Source organism: Xyrauchen texanus, chromosome 15, assembly GCF_025860055.1.
Source record: "Xyrauchen texanus isolate HMW12.3.18 chromosome 15, RBS_HiC_50CHRs, whole genome shotgun sequence".
NCBI lineage: Eukaryota > Metazoa > Chordata > Actinopteri > Cypriniformes > Catostomidae > Xyrauchen > Xyrauchen texanus.
In genome coordinates, this window is record NC_068290.1 from 39,114,772 (window position 1) to 39,127,176 (window position 12,405).

The 12,405-nt window shown below is 38.0% G+C and overlaps 1 protein-coding gene across 1 annotated transcript; it reads left to right on the top strand.

The window, feature by feature from the left end:
* Nucleotides 1-1,310: 1,310 nt before the first annotated feature.
* LOC127655538 (prolactin regulatory element-binding protein-like) lies at nt 1,311-10,677 on the top strand. The gene is made up of 10 exons (XM_052143426.1): nt 1,311-1,439; nt 1,991-2,131; nt 2,384-2,579; nt 4,205-4,440; nt 6,769-6,849; nt 9,150-9,277; nt 9,384-9,557; nt 9,685-9,757; nt 9,844-10,003; nt 10,154-10,677. The coding sequence occupies exons 2-10, from the start codon at nt 1,997-1,999 to the stop codon at nt 10,246-10,248; spliced, it is 1,278 nt and encodes a 425-aa protein (XP_051999386.1). The 5' UTR covers nt 1,311-1,439; nt 1,991-1,996; the 3' UTR covers nt 10,249-10,677.
* Nucleotides 10,678-12,405: the final 1,728 nt, after the last annotated feature.

A 12,405-nucleotide genomic window follows, 5' to 3' on the forward strand; every position in this document is an offset into this window, starting at 1 on the left:
TTTTATTAGAAGACACTCACAATTTTGCGACAGGCAGGTGTCCGTTTACAGCTCTCCCCATTCATTTGTATGGTATCCGCTAACGGTGACTTGCTGTCGTAACACGCTAGTTGACGATCGTACAAAGGGGCAACAGCCTAATCATACTGTGCAAGTAACAACCAGAGGCACCTTTCTCCCATCGCGCTAGTTGACCGTGACGCTCTCACCTAGGGTAAAATTTATATTATTGAACATAAACAAAATGTACATCTATAATGGGATTATATTCATAAAGGAAAACAATACAACAAATAACAGAGCGCACATATAAAATTAAGAAATAATAAAAAATTAAAATAAAATGGAGAGAGGGGTATTTTATCATCATAAGGAGTTTGCAGGCTTGTTTAGTCTTCATACATTTCAGTGATGGAAAATAGTTACAAAACAAATCACTTTTAAATACAGAGAAATACGTTTTTTTGCTTTATACATTTACATTTATGTAGAAAGGATTTACCCAGAATCAACATAATAAAGAATTCTACTTTTTTGTCATCCAAAAACATTCCAAATACATCATGGGTCCTAGAGAAGGTAGGCAGTGATTGGATTTCTGTCTCCAACCAATAGGACATATTTTCCCAGGAAATATTCGACTGCATACAATAAAAACAGAGATGATCAGTTGTTTCTATGTCAATTTGACAAAAAGTAAAAGTATTGTAGTCAAAGTTAAATCGAAGTCTTAAAAATTTTAACTTGAAGGATATATACCATTAAATAAATTACCATTAAATATATACCATTAAATAAATTGTCGCACTACATGGTAGTGTGACAATAAAGTGATTTGATTTGAAATATTTTAAAGTGAGTTTTTTTTGCAGTTGTTTTATCATATAAACGTGTAATATATCATTACGATATAAAAGCGTAGGATATAATTTAGAATTAAAGGAAGAACGAATATGTTTGTTGGGAAGCGTTGTCATGAGGTCGTTACCATCAAAGAGAAGGGATTTGAGTTCACATACGCCATCTAGCGAGTGAACAAAAGTATTTTATATTAAGTGAATTACATTTTTTGGAATGGCATTTATAATACGTTCAAATTGCTTGCGTTCAGGTTGTATTTAGAACAAAAATCTTAAAAAATTAACAGATTACCATCCTCATCCATTAAGTGAACTTTCGAGCCAATCAATAATACATAGAGACTGCGCGGTGGTTGTTTTAATGGAACAGATCAGAATCTCTGATTACTGTAGAGCGAATGACGCCTAGAGCGGACGCGTGACTCCGTCGCGCAGGACATGACGCTGTGCTGACGTGTAGCTAGGGCAACGAGGAAGTAGATGGTGGCTGTTTGACTAATGCAGTGAGTTTATCCAGTGGCATGTCTACTGAACACTGGAAATACTGCAAAAAGAGACTATAGCGCGACAGACACACAGGTGCAGTGACTTAAACCACCACTCGTGCTTTAAAATAACTTATAACTGCATTTAAACTGTGAGAGGAGTGCGAGCTGCACAGCGAACAATAGAGACAGATATATTGATATTGGCATAGAGCTGAATTAACCCTTCTATCGTCTAAAAGAGAGTCGGTCCGCTCTGTTATGTTCAAACGCAAGTACTGTATAAAGTGTTTTGTTGACGGGGGTTGTGATTATCTCAATCTGCCAAAGATCTAAAAGCATGTAGACACAGAGACTTGAGTGTTTATATTGTTTACAACAGTGGTGCATGAAGCCGGTTTTTCGGGTCTGTGTCAGTCCCTTTTCAACTCTGTAACTTCTCTGTTACTGTGAATATGCTTGTGTTGTATTTTAAGGAACCATTTTTAAATGGTTTTTATTATTTATTAAATTGAATTATTAATTCATGGACTTGTTTGCCCCCTCATTCAACTTGATTGTTTACATTATGGCAAGAAAATAAACAGGATTTGGTTGTGTATTGGTTTTGTGGAATTGTGTGTAACACCTTTCATTTACTTTCAGAGAAGCATGGGTAAACGAAGAGCGCCTGAGCTGTACAGAGCACCATTCCCTCTGTATACTGTTAACATTGACCCCAAGACTGGTCTGATCATCACTGCAGGAGGAGGCGGGGCGTCCAAGACCGGGATCAAGAATGGAGTGGTACGAGCAATAACTTTCTTTTTAAATATCAGCTACCAGGGGTTTTTCCTGGCTCAAAAATTGGAGTTTTAAACAATTAAAACAATGTGATATTTTTGTGTCTATCATAATGATAGTGATTATCTGACTATCATAATGATAGTCAGATTTTTATGTTTGCCTTCAATGTCCAAATACTTTAGTTGGCCACTGTATGGAGGGACTGCGTGCTATTTAGTTGTTGGCCACATAATTGTTACTCTTTGGTTGCAGCATTTCCTGAGTTTGGAGCTGGTCAGTGGTAAGCACAGTGCCACCTTGCTGCACACTCATGACACGGACACACGAGCCACCATGAACATGTCTCTGGGTGGTGATGTGATCGCTGCAGGGCAAGATGGTAACTGCAGCTTGATGAAGTTTGGACAACGTGCACCCAAGCAGACGAAAAGTCCTGCTGATAAAGATGGTCAGTGCAGACTTAAATTCTCAATGACCTTAAAGGAATAGTTCACTCACCCTTTTGTCATTCCAACCCAGTATTATTGTCTGTCTTCCATGAAACACAAAAGGAGATGTTAGGCAAAATCTCTGAGCTCTTTCCCATACAATGAAAGTGGATGGTGATTTAATGTCAAGTTCCAAAAAGATATAAATGCACCATAAAGGCAGTCCAAAAGATGAGAGTAAATAATGACAGAGTTTTTTCATTGTTGTGAACTATCCCTTTAAAAATCAACATATTGATAAATCTGTTATTGTCTTTAATGTTTAAGGTTGTGTATGGTGATCATAACTGCACCCAAAAAATAGCTCTTTGGCTGAAATCGATTCAGATGTGGAAGTTTAAATTCATTTTCTTAACCTAAAATTACTATGTAATCTCAACACAAACAATTTGTGTAGAAAGAACTTTGTTGAATTGGGTAAACCCAATGAAATTAGATGTGTCAGTTAGAGGACGACCGATAGTGGATTTTACTGATAACTAAGGTGGAAATATCAATATATATTTCACCAGATGAGGTTTAAAGAGGAATAAGGTTTATTATTATTATTATTCACAACAAGATATGAAGTTAGAGACACAATATATGTGCTGATGGGGTATGTTAATCAATATATCGGCCTACCTCTAGTGTCAATTTAACTCAAATAAATCTCTTATTTCTTTGCACATGAAGAAATTGTTAATGTATTAGGAAGAAGGAAATAACAGTACACACAGTAGTCCAGCAACAATGGATGGCATGTCCACATTGGCAATCACATTTTCTCCAAAAATACAGAATCAAACCAACTGTACATACAGTGCATAGTGAATAAGGGATCTGTAGAGTGGTTAATATATGAGCGCTCCACAGAATGCTGGATCTGCCCAAGTTGTGTGAGGTTAGTTTATTACATCTGTTTAAACAAGATATGCACATGTTTGCAGATGGTATAAATGATATCAGTTTTATTGATATTTGCCTTTTTATCATTAGACAAGACAGTGAGAGAGGGAGAATTAATTTAAGATTATGAGCTCATATCGGCCAAAGGGGAAAATTTATCAGCCTGTGCGATATATCTGTCGACCAATAGTTTGCACAGCATTTGCTCAACGAAGCGAGCGATCAATTTGACGTGCAATTTGATCTGTCCTCATCATTAGCTCAAGCTCCACTCTTCATAATGATAACCCCCAAAATGCCAACATAACAGCAACTCTTCTAAATCTCATCATAACAAAACATTAAACATGAGTATCCCTTTTATATTCATCTTGCATAAAAACACATCAAATTACACTTAAATTTACCATTTTCTCTCTTTATCGAGTCCCATGCAGAGCATCCTGGGAAATGGAAATCCCCTGCCCAGTTTCATCAATACTACCTTAACACTACAAAATGTATTCATGTTGTTCCGACTCTAAAAGATTAAGTAAACTTCCATTTTACTAATTCAAATGTGTAGAGCGCAATGAAATTAAGTTGTGATGAAACGTTCTAGAATTGTTGCTGTAGTTCATTTGAATTCAGTACATTTTTAGTGTATGCATGTAATATCAGATATTGGGAATGTTTGTGACGAGACAATGATCAACAGGTGCTGGAGAAAAGAGTGCAGCCAGGAGGAGAAGAGGGAAAGGGCAAAATAAAGATGGAGGAGCAGGAGGAGATGCAGCTGAGATGGAGGAGACTCCTCAGATCTCAGTGGAGGATGTGGATGTGGTACAGGCAGATTTCAGTGCTCAGGACCCGTGTGTGAAGTGTGTGCGCTTCAGCTCTGACCTCACACTTCTGCTTAGCGGAGGGGCAGATGGCTACATCAGAGTGTGGGAGGTGAGTCTGGGCAGACTTTTGCTCTGTTTCAAAACTTAGTGAGCGTCCTACGTAGGAGGAGGATTAAGGCATTATAGTTGCACTCCTGACATGAAGGCTGTTCTAAAAGGCATGCAGTGTAATTATGCTGCCTTCTAAGAAACACATTGTGGTCAAAAGTATGTGGACACCCCTTATTAATTATTGAGTTCAGGTGTTTCAGCCATTTCAAAAATTGCTGAAATCCAGCCCATAGCATGAACTCTCCATAGACAAATATTTGTAGGACAATAGGTCATACTGAAGAGCTCAGTATCTTCAAGGCACTGTCAACTCCATATAATGCCCATAGTTTGGAATGGGATGTTCAATAAACTCATAAAGGTGTCATGTTCAGGTGTCCACATACATTTGGCCATATAGTGTACCTACAGTGGCAAGAAAAATTATGTGAACTCTTTGGAAGAAGATGGATTTCTGCATTAATTGGTCATAAAATGTGATCTCATCTTCATCAGTCACAAGTACAAACAAACACAATGTGCTTCAGCTAACAACACACAAACAATAATACTCTTTCATGTCTTTATTGAACACATCCCATTAAACATTCACACTGCTGTGGAAAAAGTAAGTCAACCCTTGGATTTAATAACTGGTTGATCCTCCTTTTGCAGCAATAACCTCAACCGAGTGTTTCTGGTAGCTTTGGATTAGACCTGCTCAACATTCAGAAGGAATTTTGGACCATTCTTCCTTACAGAACTGCTTCAGCTCAGCCATATTCTTAGGATGTCTGGTGTGAATGGCTCTCTTGACATCATTCCACAGCACTCTATTGGGTTAAGATCTGGGCTCTGACTGGGCCTCTCCAAAAGCTGGATTTTCATTTTTTGTAAGCCATTCTGCTGTGGGCTTCGATGTTAAGGGTCATTGTCCTGCTGCATCACCAACTTCTACTGAGCCTCAGCTGGCACAGAGCCCCCCCGACATTATCCTGTTGGATATCTTGATAAAATTAGGAATACATTTTTTTCCTTTATGATGGCAAGCGGTCCATGCTCCGAAGCAGCAAAGCAAACCCAAATCATTTTCAAACAGTATCAAAGCAATTCAAGCTTAGTTGTATCAGTCCACAAAACATTTTCCCAGTAGTTTTGTAGAGTGTCACAGGTGGTCTTTGGCAAACTTCAAGCACGCAGCAATGTTTTTTGTTGGAAAGCAGCGGCTTCCCTCAGGACACCATGCCTGTTTAATATTTTCCAGATAGTAGACTCATGAACACCGATGGTAACCAGTTCCAATGATTCCTTCATGTCTTTATCTGTCACTATAGGGTTCACTTTTACCTCATTGAGCATTCTGTGGTGTGCCCTTTGAGTCATCTTGTCAGGACGGCCACTTCTAGGGAGAGTATTCACAGTACTAAATTATCTCCATTTATAGACTATTTGTCTAACTGTGTACAGATGAAATTCTTGATCGTTGGTCCTCTAAGATCTCTTTTTTGCAAGGCAGCAAATGCTTCTTATGAATGGCAAACTCAAAATGTTTGAGTGCTTTTTATAAGTCAAAGTAGCTCCAACGCACACCTCCAATCTCGTTTCATGATTTGGATGCCAGGTTTCCCAACCCCTGACTCTTAATTAGCTTTTGTTTGCATCAGTAGCCTAGGGGTTCACATACGTTTTCCAACCCACACTGTGAATGTTTGAATGATATATTCAAAATGTACAAGAACGATTCAATACTTTTTGTGTCATTAGTTAAAACAGATTGAGTTTGTTCATTATTGTAACTTAGATTAAACTAGATTTTCAGACAAATATATTAATAAATGCAGGTAATTCCAAAGGGTTCACATAATCTTTCTTACCACTGTATACTTCTAGGGTATCTTCGCATTGCAAATAACTTTTGCAGCGAAGGCAATCCTACTGTAAAATGCATTGCGACAAACTTGATGAAAAAAGTGTGCATTGTAAATGTATTTCATTCAATACTAAAAGATATTGATAAAAATCATTACATCTAATAAAAATTTACTATTTTACCCAATATGTACGTGTACTATGTATTATTATCCTAATTATTGTATCATAGCATTAACAACATGCTAACACCAAACTCTATTGAAATCAATTGAGTCAAGTCTCTTGTGCACATCATGTGGGGAGCACTATTTATATGAAATCTGGAGTTGTTGACAATGTAGAGCATACTAAATAATTCACATATGAGGTTCCAGATCGTGCCTATGTAGGCAATGAGATGGCTTGCTATGTTTTAGAGCAGAGCCTTTTATTCAACGATGTCTTTGTGGTCTCAACTGGTGTCCTGTTTCTGCAGTTCCCCGCCTTGAAAGAGAAGCTGAACTTCAAAGCACACAAAGATGAACTGGAGGATATAGACCTCAGTCCTGATAAAAAGGTAACTCATATGTTCTGTGAGGTTTGTTTTACTTATTAAAGCAAAATTCCACTCAAGGTCATATGTTCTAGGGATTTACCATGATTTAAAAGTTTAGTTTATCTAATTTTTTCCTTCTGTTGGACACAAAAACAGATATTTTGCATGATGTCCAAGATGCTCTTTTCCATAAAATTAATGTGAATGGGCACCAGGGCTGTCAAGTTTCAAAAATGATGAAAAAGCACAAAAAAAGTAGTCCATATGACTTTACTATATTCAAAGTCTTCTGAGGTCATACAGTAGTTTAATGAGAGGAAAAGTCCAAAGTGAGGTTGCAGAAACTTCAGGAGTGTAGTCATGACTCTCTGAATAAATTTGAGGATATGACAAGTTCCTCGGTTTGGTTTTGGTTGACTAGATTTGCTTACACTGCTGTGGCTGCTGCAGAGCTAGTACAAAGACATGCATGTAATGCCTCTTACACACTACACGACTTCAAAGACGTCGGATCGTGGTACCGTTCATATTACACAAATGTCTTGTCATGGAAGTCGTAGCGTTTTCAAATTACACGAGGAATCGCCTATTGATGAATCCCCGACGACTCTGTTGTGAAACATAATTTGGATTCCATGCAGAGTGCATGCGAGAAGTGATACGAGATATGAAAACAAATGCCTGATCATGTGTTATGCATTTCAGAATATGATTTGTATGTTTTTAATCATATATTTTATTGGTTACAATATGAAAAAGTTCCTCCTACTGAAAAATCGACCTATTTGCTTACCTGACTGTCCAAGAAAAATGGCAATTTCTCTCCAACACTTCTCTTTCTCCACCCGGTTGATGGTACAGTTCAGAGGAAACATTAAATAGGCACTGGTGCTCCTGCCAATGTTCTACAAATATTTCCTTAATTTCTTCAGTCCAATGAGACTTTCTTGATACTGCAGCTTTGCTAGTTGATGTTCTGTTGCAGGTACATCAGGACTCCTCCCACTGAAACTTTCCGTGCCCCATTTCTTGCTCTCTCATTGGCTGTAGGTCAACGCTGCAGTTGTATTCAGTCAAAACATATTTCACTTTACGCGATTTGGAATCGCAGACAGGTCCAGATATTTAACATTCTAGATATCTTGCTGACATCGGTGACGCTTCTCTCAATTTGTATTTGATAGTTCATACATTTCGATCTTTGCTAACGGGAGAGAGCACCAATTTACCTACGATTTCGGGCTTTTGTCACCGATCTCCACAAAACTGTCGGTGAGCAAAAATCAGTGTAGTGTAAACTCTGCATAAGACATGCTACAGCATAATTAGACCCATTTACACCTGGTCTCGGGTGATCTGATCACATGTGGTCAGGTGAGACACATCACTGTTTACACCTGGTCACATAAATGCGTCTCCTGTGACCACTTGAGTTCAGATTTGGAGGGGAGGGTCTCTGATTTCATGACAACATACATCAATGATTATGTCAGTGTGTTACTGAATGATATTAAAGTAAAACAAAGTCCGAAATGACAAAGCACAAAAAAAGTTATGCAATTTCTCCCAGATGCAGCTGATATTTAATCTAAGAATGAACGCAATTTATTATTTTAGTGGATTTTCTGTATATGCCTGAACTTCAGATGTTTTTACTTCTCATTTCTCTCTAAAAGAAGAAGATGATCCGTGAAGTTCTCGTGCTTGTGAATGTATCCGCTTATTAACATTTTCCAATCGGACCGTTATTTCCTTTTTAAAGCTGCTCGTAACCTGCAAAGTTGAAACACTTGTTTTAGTGCAGTAGTTGATTGACAGATGAGGGGTGGTGCCTCTTTGCTGTCTGGGACTCATGCAAGACTGATAGCATTTACACCTCAAATGTGATGTGGTAACGTGCGTTTTTGACCATTCATATGTGGTTTCTGTGATCCGATCACAAAACATTTTAGACCCTATTTAATGCTGACCACATGTGATCGGCTCACCCGAAATGCATCTTAATAACAGGTGTAAACAGGGTCGAAAACATAACACATGCAGGACATGCTGCTGCTGCTCCACAATTAGACACACACTTCTCTTGAGGCAGATCTAGACAGGTGGTACTGGGGAGGAGGGTTTCAAAGAAAACTCGCATAGCACACTGCAGTGCAATGGAAGTACCTGCAAAAAAACTGCGCAAATGAAACGTTAATCAAAGAGAGAGTATGTAAGTTGAGCAGATTGAGCTATGTAGAATTTCATGACTGATAATCTAATTGTAATCGCTATCAATTCTGTTTATTCTAACATTATTCTTATTTTTGTTTTTAATGTAGCACATTGTAACAGTAGGCCGTGATTTTGAGTGTAGCGTGTGGAGTGGCGATCAACTGGTCGTGGGTTTGTGTTGGCATGAAAACATGCCTCAGATCACCGAGAAGATGTACCGCTATAAGTACTGCAGGCAAGTTGCACACACTTTTTTGACAGCTAGTAGCAAATAACATATTGACAAAAGCTCCGTCGATATCTGTTTTGTCATTTTCTTCATGCTCACTTGCTCCTACCAGGTTTGCAAAGGTAGAGGATCAAAAAGACGCTTTAAGACTCTATACAGTCCAGATCCCTCACAAACGAGACCGCAAACCCCCACCATGCTACATCACTAAATGGGATGGACGATCATTCCTACCGTTACTCACGAAGCCATGTGGAAATGAAGTAATATCCTGTCTGACTGTGAGGTAGAGAAAACCATCTCTATATCTGTAATTCTGTAATCATTGGCAAACTGTATTTAGCTGCAGTGTGTATGCAGCCATTCTTATGGTCAGTTATGTTGTATGACATGGTTATGCATTGAATTCTCAGTGATTCTGGAACATTTCTTGGTCTGGGAACTGTGACTGGATCTGTGGCCATCTACATAGCATTTTCCCTGCAGGTACCAATAACTTAATCATGTGCCATGTCACTGATCCATTCTACACAGTATTTCAGCACTGACATCTCTTCTGCTCAAACCTCCAGAGACTATACTATATTCAGGAGTCTCATGGCATTGTTGTCACAGATCTAACGTTCCTGCCTGATGCTCCTAAGAGTAAAGCCATAAAGGGGGAAAATGAAGTTGTTATGTTAAGTGTCGCTGTGGACAGTCGCTGTCAGATGCATGCAGTGCCCAACCGAAGTAAGTATGAGTATGTGATCTAAAAGAATAGTCCTTTCCCTCTCAACTGTCTTTATACAATAAGCAAAAAGCCCCTAAAGTGCTTTGTATATTGTTAAATCAGTCCTGTGAATGTTGATGTGTAATATTGCTCATGTATTTGACCCTCAGGATCCTTCCCGTTATGGCTGGTGCTGTGCTTGTGTGGTCTGATGGTAGTGGCAGTGATTCTGCTGCTGCAGTCTCTATTCCCTGGATTCATTTAGAGTACAGAAGGAACCATCACCTGAGCTTAATATTTACATACTAAAATGACTTAAAAACAAACTTGAACCTATGAAATTTGTCTGTATTTAGCGCCAGGTTTTAAGTAATGTATCATGTCTGGAGGGTGAATTTGAATTCTTATGAATTTGATTGGATGTCATGTTTGGGCATGACCTGAAGATGGAGCAAAAATCATGAAATCCTAAAGAGCTGCTTTTCCTCTTCAGTGAGCTAATTGCTTCATGATCATTGGAAAACTGGATGAAAACATGAATGCATAAATGACGATGTTCTGAGGATATCAACTGCTGCACCAGCATGTGTCGAGAAATGTCTTTTAATGTCATGGAGAAAAAAATATATATCCAGGAAAGTTCAACAGTGGATTATTTTAAATATTTAAAACCATGTACAAATATAAATATACACCCTGAAAAAAACAAGTTGTCTGTCCATGATTTATGATTACAATATCAAACAGTGAGAAAATATGTTGCACTATCAGTCATTTTTATTGGGTATTGCTCTTCGCATTATAGTCAATTGTGACATGCCATTTGCAACACAATTAATGTAATGTAATCTGACCTATCTCTGAAAAAATGTAGGGCAGACTAGATTTTACCCCCCAGGAATTGATTGTAATGCGCAAAAAAGTAAAAGGAATTTGTAATGTCGTTCAAAAGCATAATTCGGTTCAGAGGGAGAGCAAGTTATGTTAAAAGATTAACAAGTCAAACATTTTGTTTTTCATTTGGAACAGTAAGCACCATGTGTGCACACTTAGACCAAGAATGTGAACTAAGAACGTAAATGGGGTACAATGCAAGAGCCTAGACGTGGCTTGAACATTAGGGGTGTTGTGGCGTGAAGCTTTTGCATGTTTCCATCGATCATGGTTTAAATAATGCACTTGCCTGTTTTGAGTACAGTTTGATTTAATGTTGAAGAGATTTGATCAAGCTCATGTTTTTAATTCCTCCACTAGGGGACGCCATGACATTTATTTAGTCTTGCAGTTCACCAGACTGAAGTTTCAGACTCTGTCACTCCTGTTTTTTACCCCCCTAGTTTTGTCTGATATGGCTCCCCTTACCAAATTCTCTGAAAAGGTTTTTTTTCTATCAGTAAAATGTTTAGCAGCTAGAACTAAACAGGCAAGGTGTAGCTTCAACTAGATTGCAACATGATTCAGCCAAGTAGAATATGTTCTTGGATTCCTATGAACCAGATTTTAGGCTTAAAGGGACGGTTCACCGAAAAAGGAATTTTTTTCTCACCATTTACTCACCCTCATACAGTCCCAGATGTGTGTGACTTTCTTCTGCTGAACACAAAGATTTTTAGAATAATATCTTAGGCTGGAACTTTGAAGGTTCAAAAAGCATATAAAGGCAGCATAAAAGTAATCCATACGACTCCAGTGGTTAAATCCATATCTTCAGAAGGTGATATGATAGGTGTGGGTGAGAAACAGATCAATATTTAAGTCCTTTTTTACTATAGATTCTCCTCCCTGCCCAGTAGGTGTTGTTATCACCACCTACTGGGCAGGGAGGAGAATCTATAGTAAAAATGATATAGTAAAAATTCTATATAGAATGTGAATAAGAAAAATAAAGTGAAAGTGGAGATTTATAGAAAAAAAAAGGACTTATAGTATGAGTGATGCTTGCTTTTTCAATGCAAATCAAATGAGGCTATGAGGTGTAAAGTCACATCTAATGTACAAAATGTATTTTTTCTTAATTTCCTTTTTTTCCCCATGCATTGGAAATCTTTTGGAAAGCCATATCTCCAATGTTTTGTTGAATGTTTTGTAGGCAACAATCAGCGATTTACACCAAGGTACACAGAAGTACAACCTAGGGCTACTCAACTTCAGAAAGCTACTTTGTTACCAAGTTGATACTAAAATAAAAAAGATTTAATGATATTATAACCAGTATGATTTTGACTCAATTCGTTGCCCGTTCTTTCTCCAGCAATTTTGGCATTACGAACACCCTCCATGAGTGCACCCTCGCCATGTAGAAGAAAACTGATTTTATAAGGTTACTGATATGACTGTCTTCATTTTACAGAATTACAATTCTTGTATTTTGAAGTTTTGAAGAAGAAATTACAGAGTGCCCCTTTAAAAAGGGGAAATAATT

Coding starts and splice junctions, on each gene's coding strand:
- LOC127655538 (XM_052143426.1), top strand. CDS start 1,997: ATGGGTAAACGAAGAGCGCCTGAGCTGTACAGAGCACCATTCCCTCTG. Junction 2,580..4,204: donor AAGTCCTGCTGATAAAGATG/GTCAGTGCAGAC, acceptor AATGATCAACAG/GTGCTGGAGAAAAGAGTGCA. Junction 10,004..10,153: donor GCATGCAGTGCCCAACCGAA/GTAAGTATGAGT, acceptor TTTGACCCTCAG/GATCCTTCCCGTTATGGCTG.